The sequence below is a fragment of the Theropithecus gelada genome, chromosome 2 (genome assembly GCF_003255815.1).
Source record: "Theropithecus gelada isolate Dixy chromosome 2, Tgel_1.0, whole genome shotgun sequence".
Classification (NCBI taxonomy): Eukaryota; Metazoa; Chordata; class Mammalia; order Primates; family Cercopithecidae; genus Theropithecus; species Theropithecus gelada.
Window position 1 is genome coordinate 176471892 of NC_037669.1, and position 25493 is coordinate 176497384.

General features: G+C 34.6%; 1 protein-coding gene across 5 annotated transcripts in view; it reads left to right on the top strand.

Moving 5' to 3' along the window:
- RBMS3 (RNA binding motif single stranded interacting protein 3) overlaps window positions 1-25493 on the top strand; it is a 760896-nt gene that overhangs the window by 672008 nt on the left and 63395 nt on the right. For 3 of the 5 annotated variants that reach the window (XM_025375203.1, XM_025375204.1, XM_025375208.1), the window contains 2 exons: window positions 6287-6397; window positions 14385-14432. In XM_025375203.1, the coding sequence (XP_025230988.1) occupies window positions 6287-6397; window positions 14385-14432 (159 nt within the window). The remainder of the gene's footprint in view (window positions 1-6286; window positions 6398-14384; window positions 14433-25493) is intronic. The other 2 variants (XM_025375206.1, XM_025375205.1) reach the window with 1 other exon arrangement.

Genomic DNA, 25493 nt, shown 5'->3' on the forward strand with positions numbered 1-25493 from the left:
GACACTATTATATTAATAGGTACTTAACCAATAATTGAAACCATTATTCACAGTTGAATAGGCATAGTATATAATTAGGATTCTTTTAAAGGGACTTCCATGGCTAAAACTAATTTGGCTTTAGTGTCTGTTAATATTATAACTTCAAAAATAATACTTCCAGTTACTAGTAACTGAATCAAAAATCAACCTGAAATTAAAAGTTTCATTAAGAGTACAAGGAAAAAACCCTATGTTTATAATTAATAGATATTCTGTCATTGGGAAATCTATGTACATGCACATATCTCTTCAACATTTATATAGCAATGGAAAATGTCTTCTAAACATTATACCCCTAGCCCATAACTATATATCTCCATGTAGTAGTCCAAATATCATGCCAATTAGTCTAATCCTGTCCAAGCATTGGAAAGAGAAACCCAGCTCTAGTTTGCCCCATTTCCAAAATAAATAGCAAAATAAGTTGGCAATCAAAAATAATTATAAAGCAATTGGAAGTCATGACACAGTCCTGTTTTCTTTCATTGCACAATTATAGAATTTGGGAAATTGGTGTATATTATAAACATAATCTTGCCATAGATCTAAAATGTACTATTAGTTGTAGGGAAGAGACTGTAGATGAATACTTTGTGTCATTTTTCTAGTTACTGCCTTTCAAATTCTTCCTTACTTTGTATAAATGGAGTTTATGGATATGTGTATGTATTAGTGCTAGGGTTTCTGAACCCTAGCATGAATCCTGGGTTTGCTGGGTAATTATTTGTCTTGGGTAACTGTTCTCTGTGTTGTAGGTTGTATAGCAACAACCACTACCCCCTAGGTGCTAATAGTGCACCTCTGCAGTTATGATAACCAAAAATGTTACCAGACATTGCAAAATCACTCCTGGTTGAGAACCAATGACATATGTACATATGGACATACTTTTTATTCTAATACATATATGTATACATATATATCTTATATAGCATTAGTCAAACTTTTTACATCAAGCAAATTTTGGATTTCATCTTTAAGGGGATGGTAATTGAAGATATCATAAATGCACATGTGTGAGTTAAACTATGGTTTTAAAACTGAACTGCCCCCTGGGAGAACAAGTTTTCTCAGGAGTTTGGAATGATCCATTTTAACTAGCAATCTCAAAATAACATTTCTAACTCCTTTTTGATTGGAAGTTTTATTCTTTCATCATTCTTTTGGTGAACACTTATGAAGCATATATTATATACCTCCTACTATAAACAGCACTATAGACACTAGACAGTGGTGAACAAAACAACATAATTTCAACCCTTTAGAATAAACAATCAAAATCAGAAATATTAGTAAATATTTACCATTTGTCATTGAACTGAAAATGAGTGGTACTGATATATAAAATTAATTTACAAAAACTGTTTTGAGTACTTACTGCATGCAGTTCCTATTTGTAGAGATTACAAAAGTTGTGTAAATATAATGTCTTCCCTCTTGAAAGATGTAATGTGGAAAGAAGCAAGTAGAGAATAATAAAGGGGAGGGAGAGATTAAGTGCTAAAATGAAGTTCTAGGGGCAGTGTGGCTTCTGGCTTACCATGTAATTTATCATTTCCCATACCTCCAGCATTTGTCAAATCCTTACAAAGTTAAAGGCTACCACCTTTGCCACAGCTTTTGGGTTTCAAACATAATTTTTAAAAGTCAGACTGTACCACCATATTGGTTGGAAATTTATCTATGGAGGTAGACAAGGATTAATGATTGTTTCTAAGAATTAGGGACATTTCTTGCTCCTTTTGTTTTTTTCTCCCCACAAAAGCCTTTCTTAAACCCTGAACCCTCATGAAAGCTAAAACAAAACTACTGACATCAACAAATGAAAGAAATTAGACATCCCTACATATACTACAAGACAAGGAATGTTGCACGCTAATATTGCAGAACACTGCGTTTGGACAGCTATTCCTCAAGTTAAGCTACCTTCATGCCATTTATATTATGAGATCTCTGTTTCTATTAGATATTTATTCTACGAATATTAAAAACTGGCAAAAATCAGATAGATGAATAAAATAATGAAATCGTTAGGATTGTAAAACCACCTTTTAAAAATTCATATATACTTTTGTGTGAATCACTGTAGGCAATAGTATAATACAGATCACAGACATTTTGACTTGAGGCATTTAGATAAGATGAGAAAAAAAGGGATGCTGTTTTTTCTTTATTTTCACTTATATCCAAATAATTTTATTTTTACTTCTCCATTTCTATGAGTTCAAATACAAGGCTACTAAGAGTCCAAATACGAAGGATTCCCAATGTGTTATAACACAAGCCAAACTGATCAAACTGAAGCGTGTCAGGTCATCACACTTATTCAGTGATTATATGGTGTGATTATTCAGGTAATATTTCTAGGTCAGCCCATCAAAATGCAGGCTTAGCCCCTTTGAATGTTTTTAACAAGATGTATTGTGATTATCATATAAAAGATCATGTCCTGTAAAAAGACGATTCAAACAAATAATTGAGAAACAGCATAAATAAAATAAAGTCACTTGTTTGCGTGTAAGAACTGTAACACTGGCTTTATATAGTAGCAGTTTTTAGACAGAGCAAACTTCTTAAACTTTAGGGTATATCAGAGTCACCTGGAGAGCTTGCTAAAACACAGATTTCAAGGCCTGAATCCCAGAGAATCTAATTTTTGTCTACTGCTGCTGCTGATCCACAAACCATAATTGGGGTGGCACTGAGCTAGAATACTATCACAGGAATATTAACGCAGCTAATTCTTCTTATTGTGGTTCTTCATCTGGGATTAATGTAGGTGCTAAGCCAGTGACGTGTGCTCTAGATGGGAGAGAAACCACACGTGCTTTTTCCCTGATTTGCCAGTGGTTTTGTATTTCAGTTGGGAAATTAAAATATGGAACTTTCAAAGACTTCAAATTTCTTTCAAGCATTGGCAGAAGGTTAACAACACAGATGCTTTTCTGGCCTTGGGTCAGATATATTTACGCCGCACATGATGATCTTTGGAAACTTTACCCAAATTACTGTCGAAATTGTTTATTTCAGAACTAGGGCAACCAGATCCACCCTTTGTCTCTTGAGTGGGAGCAGTTTTGTTTTGCAAAGGCAGTGGCTAGAAAGGACCAGACGTTTCCATCAGCTGTTTGGTCATTGTGTTTTTTAGTGGAATTATAGCATTATACAATATTTTTCTTTGCAGCTTAAACATTGAGCAAACCCAGACATCCAGAGATGGCTAAAATGAAAAATCAGTTTATTCTTGCTTTGCCACTTGCCAAGTGAACTCTATCAGACACCACATCCTATACATCTCAAGTAAACAAAGTTATGCTTAATGTGTTGGCAACATCTGTCACAAACACTCTTCAGCCTATGGCTTAAATGTATTGAGTTGGAGTGGATTTGACAGTTCATTTAGTAAGTCAAAGTTAAGGTTGCGGGTACTGGCTTTGCCAAACTAACCATAAGGCTTTCCTTTTCTTCTTTTGTATTTATTTATTCATGTAATACAAAATACAAAAGAGATTCTGTAGTTTTTACTAAGCAAAGTGGCTGACAAACACCCCCTTTGCTGTAGATAACCAACACTAAACCTCTTTAAGTTGTCTGTCTCAGATAAAGTATCATTAAGAAAATTCATTTCTCCCAGGAGTTCCTACTAGTTACTTCCAGTTTGCTCCCTGACTGTACATTTCTTCCATTCCCTTAAGATTAAAAAATTTGTATTCTTAATAATTTGTAGGATTTTTTTCACTGAATATTTTTATTGAATGTGAATAAGACTCTACATTCTTACATATCCTCCCCCAAGAATGCTTAATTTTTTATGTATGTGCAGTAACTGATCTGCTTAGAAATAACTGTTCATTTATGTGCAGTAACTGGTCTCCTTACATTATTTTCCACTCTGTGCCTAATGTTGCTATTTACAATTCCAAATAATGATAAATCCCTTCTTACTCTTTCCTTTGATTGTCAGGTTTCTGGTTTATACACAGAAGCAGCACTCACTCTGTGACATCTGTAATCAAATGAGTCCCCAAACACTGCTTTCAAAGAAAAGATTCTCAAAGAGACCAGACAATTCTTCCAAAACTAATTCCAAGTGTAGGCATTCCATCCTTCTCATCATGCATGAATTTTGATTGTTCTGTCACATGCTCACCTACCTCATTTACATATTGCCTTTTAAAAAAAAAAAAAAAACCCACATCCCTGGGGAATGAGACAACCTCCAGGGCATTGAGAAGAAAGTATCCTTACCAAACACAATTTGGTTTTTATCTCTGATTTACATGAATGATCCTTTTTGTGGCTAGAGCAAGCTGTTTAGAATTGAGGTGTTTCTGGGATTGTGACAGTTTCGCTGCATGTTGGAATGTCTAGGGGCAAATATTCTAAAAAGATAACCTGTCTTGAGTTCAAGAAGAGAATTGAAGTCTCGCACCTGCTAAGCATTAGAATGTTGTCAAAGTGCCACTTTTTGGTTGAAAAGAAATGCTTCAGGACTTCCATCTTAACTCTGAGGTTATTCTATAATTTATCCCTAGGTGATTTAAGAAGAACCCTAGTTCTTCTTAAAGTGTTTACTTCTGGTCTGGCACAACAAATACCTGAAATGAAGGCCAGTAAGTATTTTTTTTAAAAAGGAAAACAATAAAGATGCTTTTGTTAAAAAGATTCAGGCAGCAGAAAGAAAAGTGCTGTGTCTCTGAATTATAATTAAGTAAAAGCTTATCTTATGTTTCTCATTTAAGAGGCATCCTGATGAATGACAATTCACAGAAGCATCGAGAAATTCAAACAACACAAATGCACAATTGTGTATATTTACAAGCTATAGACCTTTAAAATAACATACATGTTTTCTGATTGATTCCTACTGAAAAGTCTAAATGTCTTTGTGAACAAAGCTGGCCCTGTGTATCAAGCATTTCCAAATATTTGGCTCAATTTCTATTATCTCTGAAAGTTAATGGGGAGGAGCCCATAGGGAAGGCAGAGTGATAGCCTGATCTTTTTTACAGATATAGTCAGGAAGTTGAATTTTGATAATACCAGGAAGAATTGCTTAGTTTGAGCAAAAGCATTTTAGGAAGCACTTGCTGTGGGTAATTAGTTTGGGTGCCAAGATCTGGCCATCTCCATGCATCTGTCCAGTGAGAAAAATAATGTTTAGGGAAATAATTTATTCAGATATATAATCATTTTATCATAACTGGGTATTTAAATGGGTTGTTATAAAACATGTTTCTACTTTTATCATAATCTTTAAATAAACATTGAAATTATATACTCTCAAAGATTCCATCCAATTCTAGCTTTTTAAGTTTGCTTCTTAAAAATAATTTTTCATTCTCCAAGTTAATTACTACAAGGAAAGTACCAGAGTAGAGAAAGAGAAAGGGAAGGATAAAATGACTTAGCTCCATTCTTCACTCACCATAGGAGACTTTGCATATGGATGGAAGTTTTTTAAAATGTCTGTAATTTCTTTTATCCAAAACAATGATAATAAATCAAAAAACATGGACATCCACTTTTCTTAACATCTGATTTAAAAGTTAACTTACTTTTTTAAAAAAATTGTGGATAGACATAAAAATTTGACCAGCTTTAACAGAGTTTGGCATTCTGTCTTGTGTCTAAAATATAGATAGATAGAAAACAGGTCAAAAGGTTAGGAGAAAAACAAATGGGAAATAGTAATTTTGATTTTTAGATTATCAATGATAGATTTTAATATGTCCTTCAAAGAGATCTAGTTCAGAAACCCATGTGGGTCAGCATTATCCCTCTTAGCAGTAGATTGCATTGGGGTGACTAAGAATTATCTGTGTATTAATAAATAATAGATAAATGACATAAACCAAGTCTTATCAAATAACAAGAAAATTAGAGAATTTCCACTAATGTTCATATTTTTCAGTCAGAGAAGTTTATATTTAGAATAATGGGCGAGAGGATGTAGATGATTTCTTTCAATACATTCTACCTCAAAAAATGAAAATGTAAGTGACATATTTTAGGTACATCACAGGTAAATTACCTCAGAAGAAAGGAAGTTGTTAATGGCATTTATTCAGACGAGCACAAAATGACATGAATGGACATAAAAATTACATACAGTTGAATTTAGCCTTTTTAGTAAAAAAGTAAAAATATTTGATGTTCACACATTTACAGTTTACCGTGTTTATTTGTAAGAAGTCTCCTTCCTTGTAGGATGTTTTCAAATGGACCTTGTATATGCTTGTAGGGTGCTGTGATTACACCAACCATGGACCATCCCATGTCAATGCAACCAACCAACATGATGGGCCCCCTGACACAGCAGATGAATCACCTTTCATTGGGCACAACAGGAACGGTGAGTTGAAGAGACTGTTTTGTTTCATTGAACTTTTTGGATCAGATGTGATATTCTCCATTTTTACTGGCATTATCAGTGAAACTGTGTCTGTACCATATTCATTGACTAACACACCTTCCAGGTTTCAGTATGAATAAGCTGCATTCTGCATGTATGTTCAATTCCAGGGCAGATGTACTCACAGTGGCAAGACTAAAGTTCTATTGTGTCATTCAGTTACTTCTTGTTTTTTATGTTTCAATGTACCAGATATAATGTCTGTTTTTGGAAAGGTGTCCTTTTGCAAATCTAGACCCTGTGACTTAATATACTCAATCCTGGTTTTCTCTTACCAGCTGTTTACCAGCTCAGCCACGAGATTATTACCAGGTTATACACAAGTGAGGGGCCATACCTATGACTGATACTATTCAATCAATAAAGAATAGTTGAGTAATTGAGCTATAATCGAGTTATTTTAATCCTTCTTTTTGATATGTTGATATAGATATTGAAAACAAGGAAGGGAACCTAATGTGCTTGATTTTTTCTTATAGGTTATGATATTTTTGACTAGCCTTCTTTCTCCTCAGAACAAAAGTGTGCTAAAAAATGCCTATTGCAGCCTGGATTTTATATCAATGAGGCATTTTAAATCATGGGAAAAACTTTATGTTTGATTTTTTAAAAAGATAATTCCCCAAATGTTCAAGGAGGCAAAAGTCTAATACAATCTAGAATATTGAAACTTCATTAGTTGCCATTACAGAGAACAATGAAACCATGAAACCTAACCACTCATGTGACACCTTCAGTAACAGTTTTATTTTGGCAAATGTTAGTGCAGATAATCTTGTCATTTAATAAAACATAGAAATAAAAATACATTTTTTTTTTTTACTGAGGTAGCTTAAATATTGTAGAAAGAGCACTGGACTAGGAGTCAGAAATCCTAGATATAAAACTTGAGATATCCTAGATATAAAACTGTTGTTTCTGTCAATTTTGGGGAAAATAATATCTCTAGTCTGAACTTTTTTCTCTATCTAGTTGAAGTATTGAACTTGATCATATATGGGGCCCTTTGAATATCCAATTCTATATTTTTAAACCTATATGTCTTACAGTTACCACCTCTGTGATTCTTCAATTAGGCTGACTTCTTCTCCAAATATCTACGTACAATATGCACACTAGCTGTGTATCAGGAATTTTACCCCATAGCAATGGCTTGCTTGCCAAATAAATCCTGTTGACTCATGGACTTTTAAGAATATAAGAAGTTTCTGTCATGTCCACTGAGGCCTCACAAATCTGTCCTAAATAGGAAGAAAGTCAGTATAATTTAATGGAAAGAGCCACATTATTTCAATAAAGAAATTTTAGTTTTAGTAACATAAAGTTGCAGAACCTGTAAAAAGCAGTTGATGGTACCTTACCTGTCTGAATGCTTGGGCTGGATCAAATGATCTCTTAGGTTTCTGACCTACACTTTTAGAAGTCATATCTAAGATATATTTCACTGTATGCTGTGGTACAGCTAATTTTCATCATGGAGATACAGTTTGAAGAAATACTATATTGCTTTTATCAAAGGATTATTTGTAATTATTTTGTATGTTACTAATAAGCAGGTCCTAGGAATAGTATCAGAAGGCCTGCAGTTTTTTATTTTTATTAATACATTGTAGATTTCCTTCCATATCAGCCTTTGTGTCCTTCAGTGATCATAAATTCTGAATGAGTGATGTAATGTAATTTTACTATATTGACTAACAATCTGGAATCTGACTAAAGAGAGAATTATAATGCAAAACATAGAAACTCTTTATAATTTTTACTCATTTGCTTCAGAAGTAAAGCCAACTGACTTGCTAAAATTTAAGTTTGCAAACTAGTAGAAATATAAGAGCTAGTTAACTATGTGTATGACTGAATCCTTTAGGGAATTAAAAAATAAGCTAAAAGACACAGAACAGACTCAGAATTATAATAGTTATTGAATCAATAACATATATTATGATTTTGTATTTGAGCATTTCAACAAGAACACATTTGTAAGGGACCACGACTTTTAGGCAGCTGGTAATAGCCAAATAATTCAATAATAATATATAACACTCTCTTTCTTAGAGAGTAAAAGTTTTAAGTATGTGGTTTATTATTAACATCAAATTTCCACTAGCTTTTTTTCTTTTCATCCTTTACATTCGCACTAAATAATGTTTAGATACATTATAATATTTGTGTTACTTGATGTTATGGAAAAGTGTAAAATTTAGTAAGGTTCTGAAGAGGTAGAGAGAAAACAGAATTACTTTGTTGATTCATTTAACAAAATATAATTAAGTGTCGTTGGTGTCCAGAATACTGTTACTTTGTTTTCTTAGACTGTCACTCTAATTCTTTGATATGACTTCATAGATTCTTTTTATCTGAATTTTGATTGGCATTTGGAGTGACTATTATCCAGTTGAGGATGATTTTGTAAAATCAGATTTTTCTACCTTATTGTATCTTTCCAACATTTTCATTGATGGGGAGGAATCCTGGCATAATGGAAAGATCAGTCAGCTTTGTTTTTAAACTTGAGTTCAAAACCTGGCTTTGCTCCCTTATTAGCTCTGCATGTTTAGGCGGGTTACTTAACCTCTCAGAACTTTTGCTTTCTCATTTTACAAAATGGGAAAAATAATGCTTGCATCCCAGAGATGTTGTGAGTGTTAATGAAATGACAATATGCAGCATTTCTTATACAGTGTGATACCCAGTATGTGCTTCTCAAATGAGCTGCTCATACCCTTCACATCCAGTGGCTTCTAACTGGTGGGAGTCTAGTTTAGGTAGCCAGAAGTGATGTAGCACACTGTAAAATCCATGGTATAACTCACTTACCTGCACTATTTCACTTGTTATAAATAATTTCTTTAACGTCTCCATTTCTTTGGCTGCTAACATATTCTTTTAAGGTAGCAAACTCAAAAGCCAGTAGAGTCCAGCCAAGTCATATTAATGAATGAAGTGGATCAAGTTCAAGCCAAAACCCTTGGAAATACATAATCAATTTTTAAATATTTGCCTATATCATAAACATACTCATACCATATACACATATATGACATTGGAGATTATATTTTAGATAAGATGTATTTTCCGTACAATCATAATACTATCTCTGCCTGAGTTTTGGGCAAATAGAAGTGAGAGGTGGTGCCTTTGGCAGCCTGAAATAAGGATGCCTTGTCTGAAGAGGACAGCCACTACTCCATTGGTAGTACAGCTATTGTGATGGCTATTGCCACATGGACATAGAGACCCAGGGTGGTCTCACTTGCCAGCTTTTAAAGATAAGCTGAATTCTTGAATTTTGATTTGAAATTTCTCTATATTTAAATATTGGGCCCAGTTTGTCCCAAGAACTCCCAGTTTGTGACTCCTGCCCTAGGTTCTTCTGGTTCTCCTCAAACCTCTCTGGCCACTCCTCCTTCTCTCCCTGCACAGATTGGGAAGCCGGAGCTTCGTTTGTAACATACTTATGCCACATGATTTTCGTAAGCAATCTCATTCACTCTCATGGTTGTAAACCCTGGCTTCCATGTTGACTCCTAAATCTCCGTCTCCAATGCTAACCTCATCTAAGAATTTTAGACTCATGTATCCAACTACTTGCTAAGTATCTCCATGGAAATCTCCCTCAGACATCGCAAAGTCAGCATGACCCAAACTAATCTCATGAGCTTTCCAGAGCTTCCTTCCAACTGAAACCTCTTCTTCTTGTATGTTTCTGCTCCATTTCCCTGCAAACCAATGACATGACCATTTTCCCAGTGGCCAAACCATACACCTAAGACCCGAGCAAGACCTTTTCCTTCTCCCTCACCACCATACACAATGACTTTTCAAGTCCCACTGGTTTTCTCTCATAGACATTGGTCAAATACATTCTTTCTTTCACATTTCCGGAGTCTCTGCCCTGGGACTCATTTGATTAATTGTAATAGTTTCCTAACTGTTCTTCAAGCTTTAAATTTCAGTTTGCTCCAATCCATTCTCTACCCTGTTGTCACAGGTAGTCAATCTAAAACTATCTGACTGTGTCTCTCTCCTAACTGAAACATTTCAGAGGATTTCAGACATCTGAGCTCACAGAAATTCTGCAAAACAAGGTGTGAACAGTGACAACTCAAGATTAAGATAGGATTCTAAACTCTAGAAACAGATAGGTTCCAAGGGCAGAGCAGAGAGTGACCCAGTGAATAATCTAGAGTAGGAAACGATCGGGGCTGACGGAAGTTGTAGCTGTATCAGAATTTTCCATTTTTAGAAGGGGGATCTTGAACACAGGCTTAGTCCCACTCTTCCTTTTAAAGTCCCTGGCTAAAGGAATTGTATTGGGCCAAAACCTCTTTTTCCTTTTCATAAAAGACGATATAATTGTCTCCCATGACCTCAAATTTTGAAATGAATGCCATGTAGTTTAATTAACCTTTCTCTACAATTTGCCACCTCAAATGTTTATTGTTCAATTCTCTATTTTAAGCTAGACAGAATCTGCAGGCCTCAAAAAATAATGCATTTTATGCAAGCAGTGTAACTGTTTTATTTCAGGGCTCTGCTGACCCTGAAAGATTTTCATAGCTTTTCTACTTTTGTTTATATTTTTGTCACAGTATTCCCTCGATGGAACCAAAGCCCCATTATCCATAACGTCTTATCACTTTATTATAAGCTTTAGCAGAAACCACTGGAGATTTTACTGTGTTATGAGAACCTCCAAATTGCATGACAATCTTGTTTTACAAGTGTCTTATCTCCTTTTCATTTGTTCAGTTGCTGGTCACCAGCGGCTTACAATGTCACCAGAATCTGTTGGAAGAAATAAAAAGTTTTTGTTCTGCAGGTTTTGTATCTGCAGTTTGGTTTGTGTTCTCCAAGTCACTGATGATTTGTGATATCATTGATTTCCACAGTGTAACCATAGTCACTCACAAAAATAACCTTGTAATTGTACTCCATCTGTCCCCACAGTTCTCTAGCATTTTTCAGTCACACTACTCCTTTACTGCTCTGAAATTTTGTTGGTATCAGGTGAAAATCCTCAATTATTCAGTTTGTTTAGATATTGTTCTTTTTTCTGTTATTAGGTATGAATATAAATATTAAGACAAATTTTTTAAAAGCTAACAGGATGTTAAATGGACTCTGATTCAGGAAACTGTATCATAAATGGTAATGAGTACATCTCCTAAAATAGTTTTTCAGGAAAAAATATTAATTAATTTAAAACACTCAAATACAAAACAGAAAATATGTCTAAAAAGGTAATAGTTTTTAAAAATTGGTTTAGCCTTACTGTAAAATGAAAGACTTTTGAAGGGAGCCTTAGAAACAATAAATGAACTGGCATTAAATGTAAGTCTAGTGGTATGAGTGTGTATTTGTAAATATTACACTTTTGTTGTTTAAAAAAATGAATTCTGAATTCAAATAAGTTACCGCCATAGTAAAAAAGCCTCAATAGATAAAATGCCAAAGAACATGAACAGATAGTTGATAAAAGAGTAAATAGAATGCCAAGGAACATGTACAAAAATTATAATCAAAGAAACAAACAGTAATCAAATATACATGTACATATATCCCATCAAATAAAGCTATCAAAATGCAGTACAAATTGCTAATGAAGGTGTAGGAAAATAAGTGTTCTCTAGCACTGATTACTTGATGATAGGAATCTCAATTTGTATAAGTACCAGTTGGATAGCAAGGTAGTCAATTGAGACACTTCAAAACATTTATACTGACTAAAAAGAAGTTACAGTTTTGAGAAGCTCATCTATGGAAATATTCTAAAATATCAGAAAAGTAATTATACCTCAAAAATATTTGACACAGTGTTCTTTATAATGTCTAACAAAGAAGAATAATTAAATATATCATAATCCATCCATAAACCAGAACGTAATGCAGCATGAAATCCTAAGAGTGTTAAATAATTAGGAAAAAGTTGATTTATAATGTTAAATTTTAAAAAATTGGAAGTAAGGCAGGCTGTGGTGGTTCATGCCTATTATCACAGCACTTCGGGAAGCTGAGGCAGGAGGATTGCTTGAGGTCAGGAGTTGGAGACCATCCTAGATAATGTAGCAAGACCCCATCACAATAAAAAAAAAAAATTGAAAATTAGCTAGGCATTACATTATTGTGTGCCCTATAGTGTAACTGCTGAGGAGGCGGAAGCAGGAAGATAAATAAAGAAATAAAGCCCAGGAGTTTGAGGTTACAGTAAGCTATGATTGTGCCACTGCATTTCAGCCTGAATGACAGAGTGAAACCCTGTCAAAAGAAAGAGGGGGGGGGGGTAAATTTGCATGTGCGGAGTTCAATATCAACTATAAAGAAGTATTATCAGGCCACAGAGAAATATAAAACAAGTGTGGCTATTTCCAAGTGATAGGATTAGGAGTAACGTCTATTTTAATCATTTTGCTTTTCTACATTATCCAGCTATTCAGCAATAAACATTAGTGGCTTTTATTATTTATTTTAAAATGTTATAAATATATTCTTGGAAAATGACTAGTAGCATGGTCCAATAATTAACTCTTTTTTTTTTTTTTTTTTTTTTTTTGGTTTGGAGTGGTAATGTGTGATTGCAATTTTTCAAAAGGTACTAGGAATTACTACTATTATTTAAAATTTTGGAAAAACTTTAAAAATTATTCTAATTATTCTAGATTTGGGGATTATAATCAACTCAGTAGTTCAGGTACCTGTTGCAAGAAACAAAATAACTCATGTGTCTGGTTTATTTGCATTTGAATCTTTTGATCATGTTTGCTTTTGTTGCTCAAAGTGCCTTGCAATGTTCAAGTTCTAATCTGTCTTCTCACATGCCATTTACTCAGGAGAGAGTGATTAACCTTTTGTGGCAAGGAGATGAAAGTGAGAAATACGTGATAATCCAAAAGTTGTCACATGGGTTGAAAAAGAAAATTTGGGATTTTTGCTTTTAATAAAGGTCATATAAATGGAATAAGAGTCACACAAGAGCATCTCTTTAACCATGTGTTGGCAGTTGATTTGAATCTAAACAATATCAAGTTTCTTTTAGCGTTTACCCCTCCAAGGGGAGTGGGGGCAAAATTAGAATTTTCCATTTTTAGAAGGGGACCCTAGGCCTATGCCATATGGCAATCTCCTTTTTAAGATCCCTGGCTAAAGAAATTCCAGTGAGTCAAAAGCTCTTTTTTCATCTTTAAAAAAGCAGATATATTTTGTCCCATGTAACCCCTAATTTTGAAATGATTGCCATGTAGTTTAATTAAGCTTTATCTAGAATTTGACACCTTCAGTGCTAGGAGACTTGGGATAAAGATAACCATCATGTTCAATAGATTCTGTTCTGTGTATCTCTGCTCCCACAGTTACAACACATAAAGCTTTTTGGCCCTGAGGCGAAAGCACCCTCTGCTCTGCCTCACTGACAACCACTGGGATCAGAGCTGGAGCTGAGTGATACATAATGAAATTTGCCTTCAAAATGTGTTAGCCTCCATAGAATATGAGAATGTACAAATTTTTTATTTTTCTCTTTTAAATTTTAGTTCTTTCTTTTGTTCTCCAGGACTTCGTTTGATATCATGCTCTGGGCCCCCTCTAGATGGGCTGCCTTGTAGAACTCTTTTGTCAGCCAGAGAGGGTAAAATGTTTATATTGATTCCCTAAGGGAGGTACCAAACAGGCTGTGGAAGATGCCAATGTTTCAGTACAAACTGTACTGTCCCAGCAAGTCTAACGGGACCTAATCACATGTACAGTATTGTGGTAATAGGGACCATGGTATCAAATGCAAATGAGGAATCATAGTGCCTTTACTGCTCTAAGGCAGGGGGGTCAGGCAACCATATGACACACAGCGGACTCTTCCACGCGTTAAGGCTGATTCTATTTTATTTTCTTTTGTACTTCATTGCATTCTTTCTCATGCTCTTTTCATTCAAAGATTCAATCCCAAGACAGGATTATGATACTCCACCAGCTGTTGTGTCAGGTAGGAAAATTCTAATTCTTTTAAGACTGGATTGGAGGGGAGAGATGGAGGTTGCCTGGTTTTTTCCCCAAATTCTTTAAAGCAGTGATTCTCAACAGAGGTGGGTGCAGGAAATTTGAATTCCAGTTTGGAAGGGGACATATGTAGTTCAGAAACATAAACTTAATATTGTAATTCTGTTATAAGTCTCGAAAATAAATGTGTTGCATTTTAAATAGAAAGTAAAAACTCAAAGCCATTTTGTCTGTCAAGGATACACAGAAGATAGAGTCTGTGTTCTGTGTATCAGTGATTCTCAGTGTTAGACACGGTCATCAAATTCCTGAAAAGTGGGAAAATAATTTTATGTATAGCAAAAGAGGGCACAGGTTAATAAAAAAAAAAAATAGTTTGAGAAGCACTGCTTTAGAGACCAGAATTCTTCTAGATTGGAAAATCATCCCATTTGCTTGCTCAGCACCCTGCATAGGGTCTGACACATAGTATGTGCTCAATATAATTGTTTGTTGAATGAATCAAAACTTCAGATTTGTTCCCAAAAATGATTCTTTCGGATATTGAAAGAAAAGCTGCCATTATTCCATTTATACAACAAAGTGGCAGAGGTTGATTGGAAAATATGTTAGTGTCTTGAGGGTTTTAATTAGCAGTATTTAAGTTGTTTCATGAAATTTAGTAGTGCAGTATGTCATAGGATATGTCTATGTAAAGAGGTGGATTTTCATTTTGAACTGCACAGATCCTCTTGTGCTTTCATTTTAATTTTGAATTTTGACTTCTTGCAAAGAGAAAAATGGGCACAATTTTTTATTTCAGTTAATTTTTTAATTAAATACTGGCAATCTGAAGAGCATGAATTCTTTGATTCTTTGACATGTCAGACAGCAAGGTCATAAAATACAAAGACAAAAATGCATTGGGAAGACAGAAGAAGAATCAAAGGTCAGAAATAGACTGAAAGACCCCATGGAGCAGTTGAATCTGGCAACCTGATGGTGGTTTTCAAGCAGGGGAAATCTTGCTTTTAGCCACCTGTTTGCTTCACCCAGCATCTGAAGGGTAATTCTTTTTTAATTTTTATAGCCTTATTTAGTTATGTTCCTGGCTGAATACTCATCTTTAAACTTCAATTAATAATGTCCCATTGAGGAAAAATAATGGCTTTTGGCTGTGAAGTCATTTTGGTCTTCTTCAAGGTCTCTACAGTAGATTGCCACTAATGAAAATATCACTTACTTTTTCCCAAAGTGTATTTCCTGTCATATCTTAACATGCCAATTTCATTTAGGGTTTAGGGCCCCTTGGAAGAGACTGTATTTCATACATGGTACTTTTGTTTAACAAGATACATCTACTCTTGATAATTTACCAATATTCATAAAAATAAAAGACAAACTGGAACTTACCTTCAACTAGGTTTCCTGATTTTACTTTCAAGAACATAATGGAGAAAGCAAGCAAATCATTAAAAGTACTTATCAGATGTCAGTCATAGGTCAGGCTCTACATAAGTCGATTGAGGCAGAAGATCTGGCTGAAAATCTAGGCTCAGGAGTTCTCACCTGATTGCATATGCAAGGCCACTGAAAGTTCTAGAGCAGATGAGCGACTTGATAAAAGCAATGCTTTAAGAAACTTAATCTGAAAATTTTGTGTGGTCTGGAGCAGGAAGAGATAAAAATCACATGGAACAGTTAAAAAGATTAGATATGATATATTGTATTTATAATAAAAAATCATCCTAGGTTCCCAGCAGTGGAGTAAAAAGGAAGGGACCCAATATAGAGTTAATATGAAATTTGGGAGATTTCACAGTTATTTTCCCCTTGTAAGATTTAATTGGTAGTTTGAAATAAGTTTCACAGACTTCTTTGATCTACATCTAAATAGAAATAGACTTGCCTTTCCAAAATGCTTGTTAATTGGCTGGTAGGACAACTTCAGTGACTTTTCAGAAATTGAATATGTTTTTCTCACCCCTTGGCCACATCAGGAAAGTGAAACAGGAAATAGCATTGTAATATCTCCTTCTAAAATCTTCCAATATGTCAATATTGGACAGAACGAATAATCATTTGCCAGTGTAGAATCCAACTAAATTGCTTTAATTTATTGAAGCTGAGATGTCTGCTTGATAATTTACAGATACATAACTTAATTTCATTCAATCAATATTTCAACATTTATTGAACAACTTCTGAGTGCTAGACACTACACAAAAGTACTGGGGACACAAAGATGAACAGAAAATAGACCCCTGATTAAAATATAATATATATTTTTGGCCGGGTGCGGTGGCTCATGCCTGTAATCCCAGCACTTTGGGAGGCCGAGGCGGGCGGATCACGAGGTCAGGAGATAGAGACCATCCTGGCTAACACGGTGAAACCCCGTCTCTATTAAAAATACAAAAAACTAGCCGGGCAAGGTGGCGGGTGCCTGTAGTCCCAGCTACTCGGGAGGCTGAGGCAGGAGAATGGCGTGAACCCGGGAGGCGGAGCTTGCAGTGAGCTGAGATCCGGCCACTGCACTCCAGCCTGGGCGACAGAGCGAGACTCCGTCTCAAAAAATAAAAAATTAAAAAATTTTAAAAAAAAAAGAAGAACAGAGTTTTGGAAAACTATGGCATGAGAAGGCCAACTAACAATCCATAGAATTTTGAGGAGTAGCAGTGGGGGTTCATTTGAAGCTATGGACTATGTATTTGTGTGATTAATGTGTGAGGATATTTGATTTTCTGCGGTCGTAATCAGTAGCCAAGAAGGCAGACAGGTGAATTAATGCAGGGTTAGTATTTACTAGGTGAAGTGAGGAAAAGGAGAGTGTGCAATTATGACATTGGCAAGAAAGTAGTTGAGTGGCAACTGTGGATTTAAGGAAGAATAAAGAAGGAAGAAAAAAGAAGGCAGTGGTGGATGAGAGATAGAAAACAAAAGATAGAGATAAGCAGTTTTAATGAGATGTACAATGTAGTTAGTAAAATAGTTGGATTTAAGATTTTGGATAATGAACTATTTCTTGACAAAGTTTGAATCATGGGAGCAGGTGACCACGGTGAATTTGAGGTGAAAGTGACAGAAATTAAAGGAGTTAATGTGAACATAAAAAGTGACTAATGAAGTGAGAGTATTTTTGCATATTTTCATTTTGTTTTGTTTTGTTTGTTCTTTGCCATTAATACATTATACAAGGCTCAAGAATATTTTACTTAGGAAGAGTCTGAGGTAAATATTTAAGCTTCAACAATGAATATGCCTTAAAAGTAATAATAATCTGGGAAGAAAGAGTTAAAGCAAAAGTGGTGATGTTCAAAAGAAAGAAGGAAGCTTGGGAAACAGAAGCACCTCTGATTTATTTCCCTGGAGTCACCTCTTCTTGCCTACATCTCTGCGAGGCCTTACATAGCTCATTTCAAGGAGAGAAGACAGAAGGCTGAAACTGCCCTCTACATTTTCACACCAAATCAGGAATCTATTCTCTTTTTAGTATTTCTTTTCCGTAACAACTATAACTCCTTTAAAACTCCTTCTCTCTTAAGCAAATGTTAGTGAAAAAATATGTAAAGGCATAGTAAAATACCATTTTCTATACATGGTTGGGTTTTATGAAACACTTATGAAAACTGAAGATAATTTGTAGTCAAATTTTTATTTCAGTTGTTTTGAGCTTAATTTCCTTGAATGACATCAGCATGAAATCAAGCAAAAGACTACTATCACCAGAGAACTAAAGGAGAATCAAAATCTATCCTCTTTTTCTAAAGAGCTTTGAGTTCAGAATTTGAACCTAGGTTTGAAAAACAAATTGTTTTTAAAAAAGAAGAGAAAAACGGGGCCTGAAAAATACACTGAAAAGAACCTGTAGAACTTGTGCAGCATTTTCATTCTTTGCTCTAACCTTTTATGCACCAGCTGAAATAGGCTGAAGTAGTAAGTGTTATCAGTACAACTTCATGATGAGATTTCACAGAAAAGTTTGCATAAATCACAATATACTGGTCCAATAAGAAGTTTTTAAATCTCTGATTTCTAACCATGGAGTTGTGCTCTACGAATAAAGTGCTTCGTTGGAGTACTTGATGCAATTAAGACAAAATTCACTGTTATCCACAGCATGCAGTTTCTCACGTTGTTTTTGTTTCAGCAATCTAAGTTTGCATTGGAAAGCCTCATTCATTTGGAATTTGTGATGTCCAAGCAAAGATTTAATTGAAGCCTATTTCTTATGCTGCATCTTCGGTGAGAATTATTGTGTTAAACTATCCTCTATTATCCAGAGGAGGGAGAGGCACAGTATTTTAGCTGCTTCAAAGAACAAGAACAAGACCATCTTTCAAACTCTACGCAACATTGGTTTTCATAGATTCCATGAGCTAATTACAAATAATTTCCATCTTTTAATTAAAAATTAAGTCCATTAGTACCTCCAATTAGGAACAATTAGCCATTAAATTGTATTTATTGTAAAGGACCTGACACATTGTTATGTTTCCCACAAGCCACACATGAAAATCAATTTCATTTTTTTTTGCTCAAATACTGTGCATTTATATTGACTACAAAACTACCTTTCTTTAAATGAATTGATTTTTTTCTTTGTAATAAGTTCTTAGATTCTTTGCTCCACTTATTCTTCATTTTTTCAACTAATATTTACAGAGCACCTACAGTGCTACAAAAAACTAAGGGTAGATCCATTTCTTGCCCCGAAAGAACAAAGATTCTAACATAGTCAAAGGATATACAGAACTGTCACATAACATAGTACATGACAGATATCATGAGAGTGGTCTGCAGAGCGGGACTTTTTACATGATATTTGTGCAAGTATTTGACAAATAGGCATGTGCATGCTGAGTTATTGTGTTCCTGCTGGTGCGTTTATTTTGTTTGCTAAATTATAAAAATTGAATCATTAAGACTTTTCCTGTGGGACCATAATTGTTATTTATGTATTAAACTAGGAAACTAGATTAGACTAATATGTAAACATAACTGTTATTTAGCCCAGGTTGTTTTTTGTTTTCGTGTTTGTTTTTTCAAAGGATGGGTTAGGTGAGTGTAAAATTCTATGCTTTATCTTCTAATCCAGTAAGCACTTCCTGTAAAGGTCCAGATAGTAAATATTTTATGCTTTGCAAGCCATATAGTCTGCGTCATACTATTCAACTCTGCCACTGTAGCGTGAAAGCAGACACAAGCCATGTGCAAATAAGTGAGCATGGCTATATTTCATTAAAGCTTTATATGCAAAAATAGGCAGCAAGCTGGATTTGGTCTGTGGGCTATAGTTTACCTACCCCTGCTCTCTCTAGTCAATTTATTTTTATAAGTATTCCAAACTAAATACTATCACTGATATTCTTTATAATACGTATGAAGTGCCCTTAAAATTAGCATTTTTCAGCTTTTTTTATTTCATAAAAGTGTGTACAGAATAATTGATTATGGTAGTGACATACTAAAACCCTTTAAGAGTGTTTATTTTTATATTTTATTAATTTTTTAAATTTTTCATTATATATTGGTCTTCTAGGACTTACAGCAGCAACAGGGGATCACCAAAACCAGGAAAATCAAACATATATTCTGTTTAATATCCTCTTGGCAGCCTTTAGAATCCTATACTTTTAGAAATTTAGAGAAAAGGTGAGAAATATATCATCTCAAAAGATTTGTGGTAAAATATATTTGACATCTTTGTCACACCACCTGAGGTGGTTTCTCTGTTACTGTTGTGGTTGTTGATTAGTGTACACTGAAATTACTCTTGATCTACCAGTATTTTAGCTATTCTGTTTCCCCCTGGGTAACTGCTTCCCTGAGTACTGTGTGCTGCTTTGCAATCCGATCATAAGTGAAAGCTTTCCTGGTCTTGTCTAAAAGCCAAACACTACACACGGCAAGCCTGGGATGGCCGGAGATAGGACTATCCTCTGTGGCAAGGTCAGAGAAAGACAACGCTTGGTGATGCAGCACACACATCAAATCAAAAGGCAGCTTCTCAAAATGCTTTCTGCAGTAGACTCTTTCAGTGAGTGGCAGCAACTGACTTAAAGCATCCCACAGCAGCAGCACACAGCATCACTTAGTGCCTCAGTCATCTACAAAAGGGCAGAGCCTTACATAGTATGCAGCAGAGCACTTTCAAGACAACAATGGACTCTAAAGTAAGCTAATTGCATGTGCAAGAATCCACACATCTGTTACTGAAATCACATGGTTCCCTTTTTAAATCAACAGCACACAGTGGGCACTTGAGGAGCCTGTCAGAGAATATAGTCATGAATTGACTATGCATGATTCAGCCCTTGCCAGAGGCATGCCAGAGACATCTGATTCTGGAGAGATCCTGCCTAACAAACATGTTAACAGTTCTCTAGACTCTATGTTAAATTAGTTTATCAGAATGCAAAATGCCTGAACCATGTAATTGGACATCCCTATTGAAATGTTTTCTCTCAGTTAAAATGTAACGTTTTAACCTCTTCTTTCTTAGAGCAGTGATACATTACACGAACATTTAAACAATGTTACCAGCCTTTTGAGAAGCCACAGCAAACATAATTGTCTGTTATTTTACCCAACGTCTTTTATATAAAGAAGCAAATGATTAATAGATCCTTGAGTTCAGTGTCTCAGCACATCTCTCTCTCCAGATGAACGAATATATTTATTTTTAGCTGACAATGTAAAATACCAAGCTTAATCTATTTCCCCTTGGCCTTGGTTTTCAGGATAGTTGGAATTAGATGGAGTATATTGCAAATGTTACTGGTAGCATGTTCTCTCTATTGCTTTTAACTGTTTGTTGATTTGCTGGTATTTTTAATTGTGCTTCTTAATGCAGGGCTTGATTTTGTAAATCTTTCACAAATTCAACATTGAAGTACAAAGCTTCTAATTCCTTTAGCAAAAACTAAATAAATAAATACTGTTGTGCTAAGGGAAGTTTGTGTGCTAAAGACAAAATGAAAGATGATTTTGATTATGTGATCATCTTATCTAAAAATTTACCACCAGAAACTGTTTGTTTTCATTCTCGCACATGCAATTTTGAACAGGAAAAAGTATGGTAGAAAAAATCAAAATGATTTTTAGAATTCACAGGGTGTATGTGACTTCTGGGTCATATTATTTAATAATTATTTAACAATTAGAGTTACCTAAATTTTCTGAAGCTTACTTTTTCCCTCCTTAAGAGTAGAGAGTAGATAATCTATTTATTACCTCTTTATGTATACACAACAATACAAGGATTAATTGAAAAGATGTGTCCAAAATACCTAGTAAGGGAGTGACTCATGATCGATATTAAATAATTTAAGCTTCCTTTCTGCTTCCTTTCTTTGCATTCAGGAAAGTGTTGGGACTTTTTGAAGAATCACTGATCTTATATTTGCTATGTTAGATTAACTGATCCAAAGAAAGGGGTCTTTTGAAATAGTTTCCAAACTCAATATCTAAAAATAAAAGAAATAGAGAGTTAATTATGTTATCTTTCTTATTGGCCAACTATTATGATATTAGTAGGTGAATTAGTATGATAAATGTAAATATTTGATTACAACATGAAAAATAATGTTTATAATGCACAGTGAAAAGATGACAAAAGTGAACAATTGTTATGATTTTGAGGCCTAAAACATACACATGAAAAAATCTAGAAAGAAATGCATAAAATTATCATATATGTTTTCAATTTCTATTTCCTAAACTTTTTGAAATGTTGCTTTGCTACACTTATAATTTATTAAAACTTTAATAACAGTCTTTGAAATGGCAACACTTTTAAGGAGACATTTATGTACCAGAAAAACATGACTGTATGAAAATGAAAATAAAGATGATGATGATGAGTGTGGTGATTATATGGATGATAGCGGTAGCAGTGGTAACCGCTAACATTTTCTCCACCTCCGCTCATCACATCTCTACATTATGGCATTTAGGGCAAGATTAAGAGAGACATTATATCTCTATATAGAATTGGCAGAATTTTTGAGTGATTCTATAATCTAAAGTCATTAAATTTTATGTAAATCCACCTTCCACCTACCAGAAGATCAACATTTCTATAACCGATTGTTAATGCCATTTTTCATATTGGAATCACATTTCAAATGATATATTGTGTTTCTTGCATGCAGCAATTGTAACAACCTAAAATCTTCCCAGTTTATATTATGTGAGATATCAAGGCCCTTGTGGTTTACAGAATTGGTATGACATATTTGAAAGGGGACCATATATAATACACTTTTAATTACATATTATGTCGAACTTCTGCAAATTAAACTGCTACTATATACACTTTTTTCTTTTTCTTTTTCTTTTTTTTTCTTTTCTGCTTAAAATGAAATCTGCCATTGAAGGTAGTTTGTTTCCCTGAGCTATAATTACAAAATACTTATACTTACCCAATCAAGCTGATATAACTTCTAAGTGCTTTTGCCACCCAAGATATTATTTATTCTGCCTTCTTTTCTACCACTAAGTTTTATTTATTTTGATCATGTGGAATATATCAGTATATTATGTTTTATCCGGCAACTTTATGTGCCTGCTCTGAGTCTAGCAGTCTGCCCAAGAGACTCTGATATGGGAATGCAAAGGACTCCAGATCCAGGAAATATGAATTTCATTCATAATTGAGCAGTTACTTTAGCAAATAAAAATGAAGATTTGGTAAAAATTATTGAGATTTTTGAGATATTTGTTCTGGAGGGTTGAAGCCTACTAGACAAAGAAAACCAAAGGTCAACTATAGTCAAACATAGTTAAGTTAATTAGCTTGCTGAAACAAGAGAGAATCTATACCAGCTGAACCATGGAACATCTCAGAAAAGGAAATCTGGAAGGGCTTATTACAGAATTGGAGCTCGTGTAATATGACTTAGGGAAGGGCGTGAAGAAGTGATCATTTATTCTGCATTGAGTGATATCTGGAAATGAGGGGCAATTGAATGATTGTGTGTCTTAAGTGTTATTTAGTAGTTGGGAGGAAGAAAGACAGGCTGGAGTTGTCACTGGCAAAGATGCAGCCATCATTAATGTTAGACAAAAAAAGGATGTTTGATTGTTTTGGTTTGCAGAATGTACCTGTCTCTCTTTTATCCACCACAGTCCTGAGTGGCCTTGTCTGATAATTGTTGATAATCTTCAAAAATTGTTTAGTTAGAAATGCTATGACCTTGCAAAGAGCTACCAGCTAATTAAAGGTAATTTGAAAGATTTCCATAAATTCTTTCCTTATCTCAAGGGCAATTATAATATTGCCTAACAAAAATATAGCAGAATATTAAATGTCCTTGATGAAATATAAATGCAAACATGAGAGAAGGCAAAATGGTGTTTTATTCATCACATAGTATTCATCACATACATACTATGTTCTAGGCACTGTACTTAGTGCTTTACGTGGATTGATTTGTAACATTTGATTGTCACAATCATTCCACAGGGAGTTTCTTTGTCCTCTGCAAATTGGTTCTTTATAGGCTCAGCTGCACCCACACTCATATTTATGCTCCTTCAGCTGTTTTAACCTTTTTCATCTTCTTAAGTTCCAAACACGAGTCTTGCCATTTATGATAAAAAGTGACTCTTTCTTTATGAGAAGATCAGTACCACATTTTATCTGATCTTCAAATGTTTGTTTCTTCATTTTTCCCTTCTTTCTATCTTCCTCTTTTGTCAAGCCATAGTCCTCTTTTTGTCAGTGTTAACTCCTCCTTCTAGGTTCTTGATTTCATCTTTCTCAATCTGTTTTTATGGTCTTATAGCATTGATTGCCCTCTATCCCAGATGCACCTTCTTCAATATATATTTATTCAATGATGATTTTTCCTATGCTTAATGAAATGTGTAGATCCTTTCTGCCTCAAGATTCTCATGGTGCTGGTCTTACAACACTTTGCTTTTCTTCATTTTTTTCCCTCAATGACATCATGTGCTTCCTCACTTTTAACTTTTATGTAGATGACCTCCAAATCTATATTGCTAAATCCAGTCATCTATTTTGATTTTCATGCCAATGTTTCCAACTACTTCCTAGATATCCCCCATCCACTCTTACCTGGCCCGTTTATAATTCAAACTTCTTATTCACAATTCCAGTCTCATAATCTTTCTTCTCAATCCAGTGTCTTCTGCAGACTTCCCTAGGGTTCAAGCAAACCTCTATAAGCATTCTTTCTCTAAGCCAAGATTTTTTAAGTGTAGCTACAAGTTTAAAATTGTTGAGTCTTTGACAATAGCTCAGAGTACAGCTCTTCTCTTTGGGGTTAGAACCAGATGATTTAATGTTATCCTAAGCTTGGGATAGGATAGGAAATCTTTTACAAATTGGTGAGTTATTTTTCTTTCAGCCAATGTTGCTTAAAACCTCAGAGGTGTTTTGGTGCGCTCTATGCCACATGCAATCTTCCTTTTTCATGCAGATTCTACTTCTACAATGTATTTTGAATCTGCTATACCCATTCCATTCTATTACCCAGGTCCAGGCTGGGTTCTTATTACATTCTAGTTTTATTATTTCAGTATTGTTTTGGTGTCAACACCTAGCACTTCTCTTTCCTATTCATCCTTCACACACATTCTTGAATAAATTTTAAGATTAACGTTTAACAAATTTTATCTGCAAGAATTTGTTAATAGAACAATTAGGAGTTACCTTAGTAGGTAACTATCCCTACCATCTGATCACTGCCAGAAAGTAGGATACAGATCAGATTTCTGAATCTAAAGTCATCTTTTCTAACAGCAGCCCTCAAACTCGTAACCAGTATATACCAGAAATGTAATACTACTCAAAGCTGTAGTTAGCTTACGGAGATTGTTCTACAGGGAGGCAGGTGTAACGACTATGTCATACCGCAGAACCACAATATGATGATAGTTGCTAGTTGGTCTCTGCATAAGAGGAGACCTAAAATTTTTCTAACAGGAATATGGCCCTTCCTGCAGCTAACCTCAAAGTGAAGGGGTATATGTGTTGAAAGGAGTCAGTGGGTTCTCCTTCTTCTTCACTTCTTCCATTCGAGACTATCATCCAATGCCA